The sequence below is a fragment of the Tinamus guttatus genome, unplaced genomic scaffold (genome assembly GCF_059628265.1).
Source record: "Tinamus guttatus ecotype Peru unplaced genomic scaffold, ASM5962826v1 Tinamus_guttatus_pri_ptg000033l, whole genome shotgun sequence".
Classification (NCBI taxonomy): domain Eukaryota; kingdom Metazoa; phylum Chordata; class Aves; order Tinamiformes; family Tinamidae; genus Tinamus; species Tinamus guttatus.
Genome location: NW_028288567.1, coordinates 1689608 through 1707166, shown reverse-complemented (window position 1 = coordinate 1707166; position 17559 = coordinate 1689608). Strand labels below are relative to the sequence as shown.

At 43.2% G+C, this 17559-nt stretch overlaps 2 protein-coding genes across 2 annotated transcripts; one reads left to right on the top strand and one right to left on the bottom strand.

Moving 5' to 3' along the window:
- Nucleotides 1-1453: 1453 nt before the first annotated feature.
- On the bottom strand, nucleotides 1454-6679 carry LOC104571399 (putative deoxyribonuclease TATDN3). The gene is made up of 10 exons (XM_088532198.1): nucleotides 6617-6679; nucleotides 6500-6532; nucleotides 6352-6425; nucleotides 5957-6041; nucleotides 5200-5262; nucleotides 4064-4173; nucleotides 3621-3676; nucleotides 3310-3422; nucleotides 1973-2053; nucleotides 1454-1688 (listed from the first exon to the last, which is right to left on the bottom strand). Exons 1-10 carry the CDS (start codon nucleotides 6677-6679, stop codon nucleotides 1545-1547), a joined length of 822 nt encoding a protein of 273 aa, XP_088388324.1. The 3' UTR covers nucleotides 1454-1544.
- A 62-nt stretch (nucleotides 6680-6741) lies between these two features.
- Nucleotides 6742-15206, top strand: NSL1 (NSL1 component of MIS12 kinetochore complex). Its single transcript, XM_088531398.1, has 6 exons — nucleotides 6742-6945; nucleotides 7049-7133; nucleotides 8898-9028; nucleotides 12638-12692; nucleotides 14460-14527; nucleotides 14907-15206. Exons 1-6 carry the CDS (start codon nucleotides 6742-6744, stop codon nucleotides 15183-15185), a joined length of 822 nt encoding a protein of 273 aa, XP_088387524.1. The 3' UTR covers nucleotides 15186-15206.
- The last annotated feature ends 2353 nt before the right edge of the window (nucleotides 15207-17559 follow it).

Sequence of the window (17559 nt, the reverse complement as noted above, 5' to 3'; positions counted from 1 at the left end):
AAACTCTAAGGTAAGAGTATCTTTAATTTCTTAAATTACTTGCAGTGAGGAACCCTGGAACCCTGTTTCCAAGCCAAGTCAATATTCTCTTTCCTCCTGTTCCACCCCCCAAAAAGGTTATGAATCTTCACCAAGTAATTTCAGATCAGTGCTTTATTAACCATTCCCCAAAGGGTCAAGAGGTAAAACACCTCACTAGTAAGGAAGGAAGGGGTTCACCTGAAAAATCACGTAACTACCTAGAAGAGGACTTACCTGACTCCTAAAGCCAGATGCCTTTGATCTTGTCATAGGTTTGTATGCTGCATTATTTTGTATCCAGGGCAGTCACAGACAAAAATTAATATTCTCCCCATATTTCCTTCATTGATCTAGTAACTGCCCTAGAAAGAAAAAGTCTCTGGGTCCTTAGCTGGCCCTCAGAACCTAAACGACATTCATAACTTACTTGGCGCATTGCTGTTTGACAGTCAAGAAAATGTTAGTGAGCATTTCAGCATGTTCACATCCACACAGGTCCCGTGAGGCAGCAGAGCATACAGGTGCACTAGCCAATGCATCTGAATCCACAGCTTTAAGGAAGGCATCCAGTGTGTCTGTATAGGTACCTCCAAAACCTCACAAAATTGGGGGTTGTCTCCCTCTCACATCCCATTGCTCCTGATACTGTGCAGTCATAAGAGTTTAAAAAAAAAAAGAAGAAAAAAAAATCTTGAAGTAAAAATGAACTTAAGGCTCCTCTTTCCCAAACTACTTACAGCTTCTTTTCAGCCCATAATTTATCTATATAAACAATCAAAAAGAAGAGCAAAATCTTCTCGAAATAGCACAGATCTTGTCTCGAACAGGTCTTCAGGGATTTACTGGAGACGATGGCCTGGCTCATCCTGAACACAGAAAGTGAAATCTTATGACCCCCCTCTGGGAGAAAACAAGTACCGAGTCACTGTACACAGCAGAAGTGGTAAGAAGGAGCCAAAGGGCTGCAGCTCTTCTCCTTCCAACTCTTTTGAAGGAAACTGGAGCTGGCTTCTGCACCACTCCAGAGCTCAATCAACAAGACACACCAAAAACGTCCTGTCCCGCGGAGCTTTTCAAGCGCCTCAGGCAGGGATGTGTCCTGGGGCTGACGCATTATAAGAGTGTGCCAACTGGGTGACTTCCCTACACGCACAAGAGCAGAAATTGAGGAATGAGGACGACTGAGCACTGAGCATTAGTCATATCCCAGGCTAGGAGCAGCTGAACAAGTAGTCTGAGAAAATACACTGTGACTTAAATATCCAATTTTGTGCCGCTCTTCTTTACCTTTATTCGGAAACATTCGGAAATGAATGATCTATCTTTACCCCCTCTGATGTGCAAGAACAATGTATTGGAGAAATACACAATATACACTGCAGCATGCAACTACGCGACAGATTTCTTGGACTCTCCTACAGCAAAACTGCAATTTGAGACAGAGCATGTGTTGGTTTTATTTATGAGGCCATGAACAATAGTTTCTGCGACTAACTTATTTCAGATTTTATGTGTTGCTAAGCCTACAAACGAAGGAAGTTCCGAAGTTTGGGGAATACCCTCAGCGCATTCTGTGTTGTCACTTCTATAACTTCTTCAACTGGTATTCCTTTAATACTGGCAATACAGTCAGCAGCAACGTAAATATTTTTTGGTTCATTTCTTACCTGCAGTGCAGAAAAAGACAGAATTAGAGATCCCCACAGACAACAGTATGTCAGATTCAGCTCCTTCTGACACAGTTTCAACTAGGTTATGGCATCTATGACATTTATCTATCCCCCATCTCCCAGCCACAGGAACACTATCACTTCAGGTGTTTGACCTGTTCATTGAAAAATTTTCACCTGGCAATATATATATATATATGTGTATATATATATATATACACACACACATATAGGAAGCTTTATACACACATTTATATAAAAGAACTCTACCCACAGCTTACCAGTTTTACAGGCCCCAGAACAGGAGAGTCGCTTTCTAAGCATATATTTTCCAGGGGTAGGAATCTAACAAGTTTCTGATTCTTGAAGAAAATAAAGACAACTATTATATGCTCTATTCATGTAGACATGGAAAAAAAAATGCAAGGTGAAGCGATAATGTTCTACATTTAAAAGCAATGTCTAAAGACTTGGTACCACTGACAGGTACACTGATTTTATCAACAATTTCAGAATAGAAGCAAAAAATATCAGGAGTTGCTCAAGAAGTCTTTCAAAAAATAGGGTAACTCTGTCTTTTTTACTCTCAGTAATAGTACAATTAATAACTAGTAGTTAAAGTACTGTTTCCTAAACACTAGATGATTATTTATTAAATAAGATAATTATATTGCACAAAATAATTTATGCTTGTTAGTTACCAATGCAATTCTCATTTGTTACTTTTCCGTATATATATTTGTATATCTTTTTTTGTTTGTTTGTTTCACTTTCCCTTAATCCTATTTTGCTTTCTTTTTTTCAGGTTCCTATCCTCATCCTTGTCTATATTTAGCCTTCATGACTCCTGTTTTTGAAGTATGCCTTTTCCTTTCTTACATTTAAGCTTCCTACAGAAACTGCTGATAGTGCAGGATGGAATTGGTCTCCTTTTGCTTTCCACAGAGTAAGAATTTAGCACAGCTTGCCACAGCTCCAAACACAAATCACAAGGGCATTCTCTCAAATTCAGGGGTAAACGAGGCCAATGCAAACAGGCTTTAAGCAATTTAACTGCTTTTTTTTTTCTTTCCCCCTCAGCATGCCACGTGCAACGTTCTTTATTTTTAAGAAGCCTGTAACTTAGCCAACTGTGAACAAAATTTCTTTTTGGGATGGATGAGTAGAACCATGGTATGACTGCCATATAAATCAGTCTTTTTTTTTCAAATGACAAGTCTGTACTAAATGCAGTGATAGAAATTTCCAAAGTAAAGTTCTCCAGAACACACTGAAACAAGAAAAAAGAGTCTCATTTCCTCAGAAATAATTGAACTGTTTTAGCTAGAATTTCCCTCCAAATGTCTAGCTGTGGCAAAAGCCCCCGCATGTTAAAATGTGCAATGGTATGAGCAACTGAAAGCAGGATCTTCTATCAAGAAGCGTCTGGTGATGTTAACTATAGGCAAGTACTGCAAGTACTACTTCAAAATGTGAAGACTTAAAAATAAATAATTAAATAATTAAATAACTTTTGAACTATACAACAAAAATCGAATGTTTTTCATCCTAGATAAACTGACCACTATTACCTGAAATCACCAAGCACCGAGACAGAGCACTTCCCTTTAAACGTTACCTGCTTATTCCTTACAACAGAAGGTGGGATGGAGAAGAAATATCCAGCTTTCACCCCTTCCATTGCTACAGATGGCTTCCCATCGAATGCATGGAGTAACACATTCCCAGCACCTCAGAGAACACAGTCACAGCAGTTCATTAGCAGTGTTTACTTGTAGGCCTGCAACATCAGCTTCCAACGGGACATTGGTTCTGGCTTTGAACCATTCCTCCCCAGTTTCACATACACAAACTGGTAAGGGGACATGGCAAAACCGAAGCAGTCCTACTGATGAAAGCAGTGAAGGATAAAGCGCACTAAAAACATACCTTGTTCCTGTAAGAGACGAATGGTTGGTCTTCCAGCTGAGCAGGAATGAACATTTCTGCAAAGCAAGAAGGCTGGTATGAGGGAATTTCCCTCACGTGCAAATACAGATGAACTGACAGCAGCTTGGGAAGAAAAGAATTAATCTGTCTCACATCTCTTCCTAGGAAAGAATTTTACAGACATAGAAATGAATTGTTTTAGCTACTGTGAAGACACAGCAATAACACAGCAAGGACAGGACATGCAAAAGACCATTCCATCTAAGTGGAAACACAGGTAAAACTTAATTAAATCTCAATCTGTAGACTGACAGGCTGAAAATGCCACTGTAATCTCTGTAAGAAAAAGTCCCATGGGCTCTCAGTAACTACAAATCCTCTAAAATATTTCCTTAGGTTTTTGAGACCTAGCAAATTCTTCTATTAGTACAAACAAAACCTACAAGGGCAAATCCAGTCTTTTTGCTAACTGAATCTGCTGGATCAAAACCTGTCTTTGTCCTTCTTTCTGTTCATCCGTGCTGGCATATCTGGGAGTGAAATCTAGTCCAACCTAGAAAAAAAGAAGTGAGAAAATTTCACATACCTACTGCTTGACTAAACCACAATACCATATGAGAGCAAAATATACCTCAAAGATGCATGTCATTTAAAATGTACAGGCTAGAGATTGCAATTAAAATGAGCTCAACTGTAGCTTTCCTAATAAAAGAATTCATATTCAAACATCAGATTTTTGATTGCGAAAACATTTGGAAATAGCTACTAACAATTTATTGAGCATTTTAATCTATCTCTGGTCTGATTTTTATATGTTATTGAATTTTATTTCAGATCTCGTTCATGACAGAAACTGAATTCAGAATTTCTGAACTGAATCTGTAACTTAGTGCTATGTCTAGCAAAAAACAGCCCTACTTTTATACCTTTTGATTTAAGCACATTCAAATAAAACTGCCTAATTCATAGTTACACCAACTGAAATCCTTGATGTACAACATAGATGCAATGCAATAAGTTTAGCGACAAAGCTCTGCCAGTAACTAGTTTCCCTGCAGCAAGTACAGAACCAGCCACGAGCTGCTCAGCTAGACACACACAAAAAAGGTAACTATCCTAAAGTTTTCAAGCTCCAAATATCTTACAACCAAATATAAGACAAGAGAAAACACATGGATATAGACAGATAATGAATCACAAGGAACCAAAGCCAGATAAGTCCATAAGGTACGCTGAAATCAAAGCTTAGCCCAGCTTTGTCAGGGAAGGACAGAGGAATCCTGAAGAAGGATAAATATGACTCAGTGTTTCACTGTGACAGAGAATTGATCAAAATGCATCCAGCTATATAAGAGAATATATCACAATTTTGCAATTCTTCCTACTAAACTTACAAGCATAAGTAGCATTTAGTTCCTAATAATCACAAAAAAGATGAAATAAAGCAAATATATGAAGAGAAGTAAGCGAAACAATTAAAAATCAGATTCACCACTTGTATTTACTAAGTGTTTTTACTTCTGCTGACAGATGCTGCCCAAATTGCAAGTGTTTAAACACAGCACAGGAATCTACTCACTTCTCCAATTGCTACCAACTTATCTTCATAGCGCTCTATAAGAGGCAGCGCAGCTTGCAGATCCTGCAAGAACAAATCAAAGAAGTGATCCTCACCATCCCAGTGAGACGGGGCAGCACGAACCCCGTATTGCCACCACACAGGACATCCCTTCGTCATACTTCAGCACCTTGAAGGCCGCTACTATGCAAGCGAGAGTTGCATGGTCAGGGGCGTTTAGACCCCCAGGATTCCCCTGCTTTGCCCCACAACCCTTCAATTCAGGCTGATCCTTCCCCAGCTGAAGAGTTAAGCAAAACACGATCCCCAAGACGCCTGCCATCACGAGGCGAGGCGGCAGACAGCTGCCCGAGTGTTTCAGGTTCAAGGCGCTCGTGCTGCCTTTCCACCTCCCTCGCTAGCAGCAGGGCGGCTGCAGATGCCCGGGCATTATGTTGGGTATAAACAAACCACCCGCAGGGACTTCAAGAACCGCTTCACGGCAGCATCTGCAGTGCAGCTCAGTGGCTTCAGTGAACAATTTTGTTTTAGGAGTAACGCAAAGGAACGGCTGCGCTAAGAGACCTTGGGATTTGAACCACGATGCTTTGTATGTTACATAAGCATCACTAGGCAGATCTGAAGTTCAGCGTCGGTTAGGCCTGGGTATTCTTTAAACAATGTCCTAGAACCACAACGTTTAGGGACAAAACATGGGCCCCAAACCGGCCCGGGGAGCATTTTAAAATGTGCCTGAGCTAGCGCGTCTTGGTTTTACCTGCAGAGTGACGCTGCGCCGCCCCTCTGGAGAGACATCCTGAATGGGGTGAACTCCCAGGCAGGGCAGGACGAACCCCGGGAACCTAGAAACGAGACAGCAGGCTGAGGGCTGGCGGATGGAGCCGGTTCAGGGCTAGGAGAGGGGCAGGACATGATGCTGGGGGCTTCACGAGGCCGCCCCGCAGGCTGGGGGCTGCTCAGGCCACGGCTGGGAGCTCTGTGGCACCTGCATTAACCACGTTTAACACACTGCATTTTTTAAAAAAGTACCAGGCATAACTAGCAGTAGCCTTAAATGAGAGATGGGTGTTGGGTAAGTTGGAAAAAGCGATTTTTTTTGGAGGGGGTGCCAGGATAAAGGGGGACTGGCGCGGGCTGGGGTGCCGGTCCCACCTCTCGGCGAGCTCGGCGACCCTGTCGAACTCCCCCGCGTGCTCCGCCACCACAACGAGCGCCGTCACCGCCGCCTGCGACAGACAGAGACCCGCTGGGGCCGGGCGGCGGCGGGCAGGGGCCGCCATCGCCGCCATCACGGCGCTACCTGCTGCGCCGCCCGCACCACGGCCGCCACGTCCTGCAGGGGAGACGAGAGGCATTAGCGCGGGCCGGGCCGTGCCGGGCCCTGCGGGGCCGTGCCGGGCCGAGCCGCGGCGCTCACCGGCAGGAAGCAGGGCGCGGCGAGGTGGCAGTGACAGTCCACCACCCCCGGCACCGCCGCCATGTCGCGCCCGCGGGCGCCTTCCGCTTCCGGGGCCGGCATCTTGGCCCGGGCGCGGGCGGGAAATGGCGGCGGCCCCGGGGCCGGCGGGCGCGGGGCCGCCATGGCCTGGTCCCGGTTCCGCTCGCGGCTCCGGCGCGGCGGCGCGGGAGGACGCGCGGGTGCGCTGCGGATCGCAGCACGCCGTGGCCGAGCTGGTGGCGCAGTGCGCGCCCTTCGTGCAGGCGCTGGCGCGCGGGCTGCCCGCGCTGCCCGCCGACGCGCTCTGGGTGAGGAGGAGGCGATGGCGGGTGCGAGGGGCTGCGGGGCTGCCCGCGGCGGAGCCCGCGGCCCTGCCCGGTGCGGCCCGTGCAGCGCGTCCGTGTCTTGCAGACCTTCGAGGCGGCGCTGCGGGAGAACATCAGCATCCGCGAGCAGCCCTGCGAGGAGGCGGCGGGCGCCGGCGGGCTGCTCAGCGGTGCGTTTCCCTCCTCCGCGCTTTCCTTCCCTAAACCATGATGTCTTTTCACGGAGGGGGGTTGCCCGAGGTGACGGCGGCGCTTGGTGGGGCGGGCGAGGCCGAGCTCAGGCGGAGCCCGGCACCCTCGCAGCCGTGTTGGTGCGTTACAGGTAGCTGAAGGGTGTCAGGGCTCTGGGCCGGGAGCAGAGGGCAGAGCCTCCTGAACCGCAGCAAGGGCAAAGCCCTGAGCCAGGGTGACCCCTGCCTTGGGAACTGACTGTGCCAGCTGAGAAGGGTGTCAGGGGCCGGGTGGGCTGACCGTGAGCCGCCTGCGCAGCCCCTGGGCCGCAGGAGCGGGGCCAGAGACCCAGAGAAGTGGCAGTGCCCCTGCGCTTGGCACTTGCTGGAGCACATCCCGAGCAGGCTGCCAGCGCTCGGCCCCCGTGCAGCGGAGACGCTATAACAAACAAAAAAATCCCTGTGAGGGTAAGTCAGCATGGGAGGAGGTTGCCGAGAGACATTGTGTCATCTCTATCCTTGGAAGCTTTCAGGAAGCACCTGGGCAAGGCCCTGCCCAGCCTGCTCTGAATAGCTGGTAGTAATGGGGCTTCATGATGAAATGGGCTTCAGAGAAAATCCCTGTTTGATTCATTTGTTTACTTGTGTCGGCATCAGGTGTTCTTCACCTGTGACTTGATGTTCTTCATTTGCATGAAGCTGAAAATACAGATACTGATCTGGTTGTGAAGGAAGAGCTCCAGGTTTTTGTTCAGAAAACTTCTGCAAATGCAGATCTAGAATGATAAAACTCCAGCTGTACCTGGCACATCTCGTTTTCTTCAGAATCCAGGAGTTCTGTCCTAAAATGAAAAAAAAAAAAAAAAAGGGGTCTCAATTCAGGGCATCCTGAAAACATTTTTTTTCCCCGAGGCATTTGTTTTTATTTTCATATGGATATATGAGAGTACAATATTTATCTATTGTCTTCAGATTGTAGTTTTAAAAATATCACTAAGCTTTGGCCCCATGGGATACCAAGTCCAGGTTTGACCTGCAGGTCAAAAATGCCTTGGTCTCCTGATGCAAAACACTGAACTGATTCGGCCTCGATTTAGCCTATTTCTAATTTGTTCAAAAATCCTTAATAGAAGTAGTTTGTCGATACTGTTTTCAGTAAGCTACCCTCTGTGCAATCTAACTTTGTGCCAGCTGAGGTACTAGTGTTCTCCTGTTTTCCGGCATAAAGTGGGTACTGTGCTGTATTGTGCTCTTTCATTTGACCTGATGTTGATATTGTGCTCGTGTCTGTTATCTGGATCCAGTTTGAATCACCAAGTGGCCTTGGTGCACCATGGTTTTGGTGTTTGACTGCGCCAGCAGATCAAGCCTTTCCTCTCTACACTTAATTTTTTTTTTTATTGTCATTTCTCTCTCCTCCTTTTCCCCACTCCAAAAATCCCCAAAGGAACCTACCCCTTGATTTTGCCTTTGAGCATCCTGTGCTGCACAGATTGACCAAGAGAGGGAGCCCCAAATCTGCTATTTAGCAATAGACAGGTGTCTGCAAGTGGTGCTCAGCCTATTAATGGGACCAGTGAATTAGTTTTAAAAGGTGTGCAAATAAAAGATTATAATTAGTTCCAAGGCAGATGCCTTTATCTTCAGTGATAGTCATGCATGATTACTTATTTGAGATCTAAAGCTTTTTTCTTCTTTTGTTTCAAAGGGGAAAAAAAAATGTAGGAACATTTTTATGACAACTTTGTATGCTTCTGATTTTAGATTCAAACATTAAAATTCTCGAAGATCAGTTTGATGAACTTATTGTAGAGACAGCAAGGAAACGTAAGCAGTGGCCTAAAAAGATACTAATGCATGCTGTCCAGACCATGAAAGAGGAGCAAGAGTTGTTGGTGAGTAACCTGAAATTTTCTGCAAACTTTGTGTAGAGTAGTTGCTGGTCATAAGTAGCTAGGGGAATTCACTAAATGTTGATTTGTAAGTTCCTTTCTGTGGTTGCTTTTGATTGTTATCTGAAAAAAAATAAAGTCATTTATTTGCATTAGTTTGCCTTAATTTGTTCCCCAGTAAATTGGGAGTTGCCACGAAGTCTTGTAAATTATGAGTGGTTTGGGGCTGTGGCACAGTTTGCCAAGTTACTTGGGCAGGTTGCTTCAACAGCATTACTCATCTGTTAGAAGACAGTATGCTCCTATTTTTCTTGTCGTATCAGGGTTTCTGAAATCCTTGGCTGAAGGCTGCTCTTGGAGTATTAAATGTTATGATATATACATATATATAGGGAGATACTATCATGTGCAGCATATGACTTTCTAAAGACATCTGAGTTTTTCCTGAGCCGCTTTGTTGGATAAGCAAGTGTTCAGTAAAGAAGGGAAAAAAGTCAAGAATAAATGCAGTGTTTTCTCAGTTTTGTGGCGCTGAGAGTAAAATAACTTCTGGCATAGAACAACCTGCTCCTGTTCTTGGATGCTACATTTCAGTTTTGCAGCTCTGTTAAGTCTGCCTTTTCCTTACCTGTTAACTAATCAGAGACCAACTTGCTTTCCATCATTATCTCATCCTAAGAAGCTGGTGTTTTCTTTCTTTTTGTTTGTTTTTCCTGTCTCTTATTAATGTATTTGTCCTTTGGCTGCATTTTTAAACTTCATTGCTTTAGTGGCTGGTTAGTGCTTTGTAATATGATTTTGAAGAAAAAAATCAGCTAGGAGTAAAAGGTTTGGATCTTTTTAAAAGAACTGGTGGTTGTTTGAGCCATTTCAGTTGACGTACTTACGTTTGTAATCAAATGTGATGTGATTTACTGTTCAGAGGCTCCAGTTGAGATGGAAGATAAGAACATTTGCCACATAAATCCATAAGTATTTCCTTTTTTCTTCTTTTGCTCCTTTTCCTCTCCTCTGTTAGTTACACCTTGCATATATTGTACTATCAGCCTGCTGTACTATCAGCAGAAAACAGTAGTTTACTGCATTTTTCTTAGATTTCTGCCTCACTAAAGACTTCAGAATTGCATTTTTCATGCATTTTTCAAATGCATTTTTTCAATCGGAAGCGTGGGAATCATTCATACAGGAATGCACTGCACGCTCAGTGGAGGAGAGTGGCTGAGGAAAGGCTAGCATTATACACTACTGTCACATACAGGGACTAGGTTAGGGAAGACAAAGCCCTCCTGGAGCTGGTTCTTGCAAGGAGCATGAAGTGCACCAGGAAGGACTTCTACGGGTCTATCAGCAGCAGAGGGAAGACTAGTGAAAATGTGGGTCCTCTCCTCAATGAGGCAGGGGACCTGGTGACAAAGAGTATTGAAAAGACTGAGGTATTTGATGGTTTCTCTGCCTTAGTCCCTAAGCATTAAGACTATCCTTCTAGAAATACAGGTCCCTGGAACCTGTGGGGAAGTCTGGGGCAAGGAAGATTTACCTTTGGTAGAGGAGGGTCAAACTAGGGAATGTTTAACCAAACTGGAAGTAGACAAGTCCTTGGGACCTGATGGTAGCCACAAGTGCTGAGGGAGCTTGGCTCATGCTGATGTTACTGCGAGGCCGCTCAACTACCTTTGAAAGGTCATGGCAATCGGGGGAGGTTCTTGAGAACTGCAAGAAAGCAAATGTTGCTTCAGCCTTCAAGGAGAGCAAGAAGGAACTTTGGTCAAAAGGGATCTGGGATTCTGGCAATTGCCTTGCACCAGTACAGGTAGGAAACCAACCAGCTGGAGAGCAGCTTTGCAGAGAAGGTCGAGCCTGGGCCAGCAGTGCTCCCTTGCAGCAAAGACCCACAGTACCCTGGGTTGCATCGAGCAGAATGTTGCCAGCAGGTCAGGGGAGGTGATTCTTTTCCTACTCAGCCTTGGTGAGGCCCCACCTGGAGTGCTGGGTCCAGGGCTGGGCTCCACAGTGCAAGGGACATGGACATACTGGAACAAACTTAGTGAAAGGCCACAGAGGTGGCATCTGATGTGTGACGAGCTGGAACTGCTCAGCATTAAGAGAAGGCTCTGGGGATCTTACCTATGAACATGAATACTTTTTGAAGCATGAGTAAAGAAGACAGCCAGAGTCTTCTCAGTGGTGCCCAGTGACAGGGCAAGAGGGCACAAATGGAAAGACAGGAAATGCCATTTAAACATAAGGAAAAAATATTAATCTGATTAGTTAGTCTAACACTGGAACAAATTTCTCAGGAAGCTGCTGGAGTCTCTAGCCTCAGCGATAGTCAGTTTGCTATTGTATAGCTCAAAGATTTAATATGACCTTTTAATCTTTTTGCAAAGTGAAAATGCTCTTCCAGTAGAAGAGTATTTAGCATGCCTGTCAGCCTGCCCTTCTGCGCTGGCTGATCCTTTCAGATTTTATAGCAACGCAACTGGATGATTATTTTAGTTATGTGTCTGCAACATATGGGAAGTTTCTAGTGTATCTCTGTAAATGAAGTGGCTTTTTTCCTCAGCTATTTATGTGTAGCTTCTAGTGGTTTCCTTGTCGAGTGAGGTGTTCTCATGTACTTTTTACACCCTAACTATTATGAAGATGAGTATTTTCTGACACACAAGGTAACTGAAGATGCTGCACGTAACAGAGGTTTAACTAGAGAACCATTCCTTTAGTGTGATGGTCTACCTGCCAAAGCAAGGCTCATCCTGGAAGTTTTCAGTCGATAGTTCTGCAGTGTTTGAGCTAATGCAAGCTTTCTTCTGTCTGGAGCTGTTACTGTAGACTTGCTAATAACATGTCAACGGTGAAAGTTTTGCTGAATAGAACTATAAGGAAGAATAAATAATTTTCTTCCTTTTTTTTGGCTCAAGAAGAATGAAGGATAGTTCTTAAGAGGATAAAAATATTTAACTTAAAGATGATACAACTTACATTCCTTTGTTTTGCTTTGTTTCCTCTTTCCTCAGCAGTCTCTTACTTATAATTCCACTTTGATTAAACTAAACATTATGACTTTGTCACAATTAACTGATATCAAGTCACAAGATGCACAGTAGGGCCAAAGAGACAGAGAGCCTGGCTTGTAAAGGAGAATGATCTTATTCAGGCATAAATACTTGCAGAGAAGTAATGTAGTAATTTAAAGTAGTTTTCTTTTTCTTAGCTTTTTGTATAAATGTAGCTTTTATTCAAGTTTGCTGCTCTGTGAAAATGTACCAGTTTTGTGAATGGTTCCTTAGAAGTCACAGCAGTTTTCTTTCCTCAGTTGTGCAGCAGATGGCAATACTTCATCCAAAATGTCTGGATTTTAGCCTAGAAATCCTCACATGTTAATAATTAGAATTTTACAAACTAAAGTAAGTTTTGGAGACTTGTGCACAGTGAGCATATTAACTGTGTTAACCAGAACACTGTTTGCAGTAACTGTCATAAAATACGCATATGATGTTCTCTTTGTCTATACAACACCATCTCCTAACTGCTATGTATGTATTAGATATATATTACAGCAAGAGGGTATTTCAGATTTTCTTTCTTTTTTTTTTATTTTTTTTTAATATGCAGAAGCTCTACCAGCCTGTTGTAAAACCAGAGGAGATAAGATCACCACCTTCTCAAGGTAAAGATTTCTCAAGGGAGGGCAGCTGTGTTGAGAGAATACTATGTACCTTGCTGCCTGTTCATGTTTAAGAAGTTTGCTTTCTTCAAATAGTTCAGCAAAACAGCCAGAAGTTTTTCATAGCTGAATATGCTGCCACATCAATTTATTAAATTTTATCCAACTTTCTTGATGCTGTGCACTGTTAGGCACAACATTGTGCAAAGTTGAAAAACAAGGTTAGGGAACCTCACTGTGGATTGCTGCATGCAGCGTAAAGCTGCTGTAACAGCGCTGCTAAGTGGGGTTTGAGGAGCAAAGCTTAAGCTTCCAGGCCTGAGCCTGCTGATCTGGGTTTACTCTGGCCCCGTTTCCTCTTTGCAAGCAGTAGGAGATGTTGCTTCCAGAAGCGCCAGCCTGTGCAGCGGAGCACCACCAGGAGCAGTGAAGCTTCACTTCATGTTCGGTTTCCGTTAGCTTCTGGTATCCAGATCCATGCTCTGTGATGTGAATGTGCTGCTTCTCGACAGCTTGCGCTAAGATGCTGCCTTTTCAGGATGGGTAACAGTGAAGTCCTAACCCAGACAACATAGTTTGTGTTGAATTTTAGTATCTGTGTAGTCTTTGGGAAGTTTATGTATCCCAGTTTAGCAAGTACAGTGGCCAGAAACCAAAAATGTTTAGATTACTCAATACCTTTCGTTTCCTTTTTTCATTTCCCTATGTTTTGGAAAGCCTTGAACACTGAGGAATATAATATTGTCCATGTAAAGCTCAACTCCTGCAGGCAAATTTCTTTTAACTGCTTATCAGTCTTTCTGGATATCTAGAATAATTTAAGTAATTATTTGGGTTTTTTTTTGTGTTTGTTTGTTTGTTTTTTATTCCTTCACTGGAACTTCATAGGATCACTAGTGTTCTAATCTCCATATCCTATTGTAAAATGTCTTCATTAAGGGCATAATTTTCTGCCCTTAATGCCCTTTCTGCCCATTCATTATCCTGTGTTGTGTATTTAAAGAGGCTGCTGCTTCATTATTTTTCCTTCCAAATGCTGAATGATGGTGTGTGTTAGCCTCCACTTCCATACATTGATTACAGCTTCCTAAAACATGTCTAATTAGTACATCGTGCATATGGGCAGGCATCTGAATTTTGTCTCTTGCCACTTGCTTATATTTCAGCAGGAGGTCACCAGCACCTTGCACTAGAATATGGTGATTGACTTAAATCATCTTCTGTAGCATCAATGAGGTTGCTACTAAAAATAGTAAGAATAGCATAGTAAAATACATAGCATAGTTTTTTTTTTTTTTTTTTTTTAAAGTGAGAATAGTAAGTGGGAGATGGAGACTAGTTAGTTCCCAGCAGCACACTTCATGGAAAGTTCACGTTGATGTCATAGCTTTGCAGAGAACTCTACAGGGAAAAATGGGAGAGAACGTGTGAGCTTGTTTGGTTTTTCAAATTTCAAATACTATTTTTGCTTCTTGTGTTTTGTCTAACCTGTAGGATTTCTAAGTAAAGAACTTTGTGGCTTGCTGTAGCAGAGACTTCTAAGCACTGTTGCATATTTAGTGGTTAAGAATAATAATAGCAAGATAAAACACATCAGCTGTCAACTCCAAAGCTATAATGCTACAAGTAATTTGCAATATAGATGGTTTTGCAAGTGAAAGGGGTGTGCTGCAGGTTATACTGGGACTCTGCAACTTCTCTGTGACGTGAATAGCAAGCGAGGGGCAAGGGGTTGTATTTCAGAAATTCATTTTGTTTGTTTGTTGCTAGATGCCTACATGGCAGAGCTGAAGCAGCTGACAGAAACAGCATCCAAACAGATCAGTGACATAATGAAGGTGAGATCTCTGTACTCCAGAGGATATGCTCTTTTTTCCCTTGATGTGATAAAATGTCATCGGAAACGATTTCTAGCCAATCATAGTTAATAATTTTGTACAAAAAAAGCCTGTATACTCTTGAAGCATGTACTCCTTTAGATACATCTTCTGCACTCCCAAATTATGAAGCATTCCTTCATCAACCAGGAGCAAGGAAGATTGTCCTCTGCCTATAGAAAATATTTTTATGGTCTTCTCAGCCCCCTCCTGTCACCGTAAGGTGCAGCTCTGCAGGTGCTGGTGCTTCTGTGCCTGTTGGCTCCTAATCAGCACATTGTGTTTGCTGCAACCCTGGCTTTTCCCATGTAATGTGAGGTGCTTGCATTTGTTTTTGCAGTCTTTCCCAGCACTCATAGAAAGAGCAGAAGGTTTTTCCCAAGTATTAACTTGGCAACCAACCTTGGAGCTCTGCAGGCTGCGGCAAAATGTCTCTGCTGGCTGTAAGGTGAAGGGGGAAGATAAGGCCGAAAACGCCCTCCCACCGGCAGAAGTCACACCAACGAATACTGACACCAACAAAGACACTTTCCATTTCTTGAGAAGAAAGAGAACTGCACATCCAACCCAAGCAAGACGCTATCCGCTGCGCCGCAGGAAAATTGCTCTCAGCACCTGAATTTGTCATATAGCATTTTGAGTTTTGAAACTCAGTTGTGCTCTTGTTCAGCGTGATTTTTTTTTCTCCTCTAATTCAGTGCTATTCCTAAGAACATTCTGTCTGTGACCTTTTTTTAAAATGTTTCTCTTGTTAATGTGACGCTGCTAGTCTATGAAAGCCTGAGCACATCAGTAGCACTTATCCAGCAAGTGTTTGAAGTGATTAACTCTCATATCTTGCACTTTTATCACAGGGTTCACTGTGGGTCCTGATGTTTCAGAGCTGTGCACATGCTTTGTGAGTGTGGGCAGTCTTTCTGTAGCCCACTGCTTGCTTACCTGAAGCATGTGCCTAAAGGAGTATCTCCTTCTCCAAATACACCTTCATCTGCACTCATTTGGGTGACTGTTTTTCCATAGTAAATGAAGAAAAAAGAATTTCATAATAGAATATATGAAAGCCACCATTTTAGTGTGGTGTTACAGTTTAGAAAATCCGCATGTAAGTATAAAATCGGTCCCTGCTATTAGACTTTTCTTGAATTTAGGTCAACTAGACTTATTTATAGTGACGTTTGTTTAAAAAAATTCTGCGTTTAAATGTATATGGACCATATACATCTTCTCTGATATTTTCATTTCATGTAATCCCAATAGGCAGTCTGGGGGTTTCCTGGACAATATTTCTACACATTACAGGATCTTGACTTTGGTCATGTATGCATCTGTGATATTTGACTAAACTTTTAAAATCAGTGTAGAGTGACAGTAAATGGGGTTAAGTTGAGCTATGCTACACTCTTTTTTCACACATTTGTACCTAGGCAATCACACAGTGCTACTAAATTGAGCAGCGTGACTTAACCATTCATAACTTCTACCTTATGCTTGCAGTATATACTCATGTCTAATGTGTGTTTTCTCACGCAGTAACTTGAGTTTTTTTGAAAGGTTTTTATTAATGTAGTAACAAGGTGGTCCAACTTAGTATTTAAGAATCTGAAAATTCAAATGTGTGACGAATTTTAGCATCGTTACATTTGAAAAGATGAACATCAGCATCTGTACTGAGATTTTTGTATAGGTAATCACATGTAAATACTTGTTTCAGATCGCTTTTGTATATATGAACTTCTGTTTTTATACAAAGCAAATTAAATCAATTAAGAAAGATCAAAGTTTCAGATCATGTTGTCCCTTCTAATCCTGGCATTAGTGTAGTCATACTTCAGAGGACATCTGTGTTAAATTCTGGCCTGAGTAACTGAAGTAGTTCCTTTCAGTGCCTTTGAACTCACAACTGTTGTTAATCTCAGGGCTACAAAGCTTCTAATATGAGAGGACAGGATGTGTGAGGGACTGGAACTGCAGAGCTGGGGACGTGGGGCCAGCACTGCTTCTCACACAGCGAGTTGCTGTCGCCGCTTCTTGGAGTTCGTACGCTCCTGCCAGGGCTGAAGATCGTCACCATCACTTCCTCCATCCAGATGCACACTCTTTATTCTGAGCGTTTGCAGACCAGGCTGAGTACGGTGAGATTCATGTGTCTACTGTCATGGGGTTCGAGCATTTTCCATGTTGATAGAGAAGGTCAGGGAATCCTTCTGGATGGACAGGGAAAGAAAATGTCTAGGATTCATGAGGAATAGGGGTGTTGACCTAAAAAGGTCAACAGAAGACAAATATTTTAAGAAACAAGGAGGGAGAGCACTGTGGATTAAGACCTGGAGGTGAATTAACAAATTCATCCCACAGCTCACATTAACACTTGCCTAGGAGGCTGCAGGACAGTCGGGCTGTGTGGGATTTGAAAGAGGTGAAAATGGATACCTGGTAGCCTGAGCCAGGGCCATCGTGCCTTGTTCTGCACTCCTCATTTCAATCACAGCTGGATGGAAAAAGAAAACATCTGGAAACACTGTCTGTAAAGAAGCATAAAGAAAAATCAATAAAAAATCCCAAGTGTGCCATTTAAACTGTGAATTTACGGAACTCGGGGGCCGATTCTGGCCAAGGCGGGTGGAAGGTGTCAGGGGCCCTCTCTTGAAATGAGGGTCAGGTCAGCACTGAACTCAGCACGCAAGTGTTCAGCTGTTGAAGAAGTTTGCATCAAGAGGTACTTGCAACAAGCAATGTCTGGGATAGATCTTCCCCGCTATCAAAATGTTTATTTCACATTTTCACATTCCAACAGTGCTGTGTCCTTTAGTTAACTTTTCATAGAAATCTGCGACGTTGTGCAAGACAAGTGTCTAATCAGGTTTCTACTGAAATGTCACAACCTTCAAGCTTCTTATTTTTAACTTGGGCGATTTGGTATTGCATCAAGAAATGTCTGGTCGTTTTTCTTAATATAACCCTTGTAAGACTTTTGTAAAACAGCTCAATGGCGG

Bases quoted from the DNA above. Each gene is read 5' to 3' on its own strand.
- LOC104571399 (XM_088532198.1), bottom strand. From the start codon at position 6,679: ATGGCGGCGGTGCCGGGGGTGGTGGACTGTCACTGCCACCTCGCCGCG. The intron at 5,263-5,956 runs GTAAAACCAAGA...TTGTTCTTGCAG, and splicing joins GGCGCAGCGTCACTCTGCAG to GATCTGCAAGCTGCGCTGCC. The intron at 3,423-3,620 runs GTATGTTTTTAG...GTGTTCTCTGAG, and splicing joins TCGTCTCTTACAGGAACAAG to GTGCTGGGAATGTGTTACTC.
- NSL1 (XM_088531398.1), top strand. From the start codon at position 6,742: ATGGCGGCGGCCCCGGGGCCGGCGGGCGCGGGGCCGCCATGGCCTGGT. The intron at 6,946-7,048 runs GTGAGGAGGAGG...CGTGTCTTGCAG, and splicing joins TGCCCGCCGACGCGCTCTGG to ACCTTCGAGGCGGCGCTGCG. The intron at 14,528-14,906 runs GTGAGATCTCTG...TTGTTTTTGCAG, and splicing joins AGATCAGTGACATAATGAAG to TCTTTCCCAGCACTCATAGA.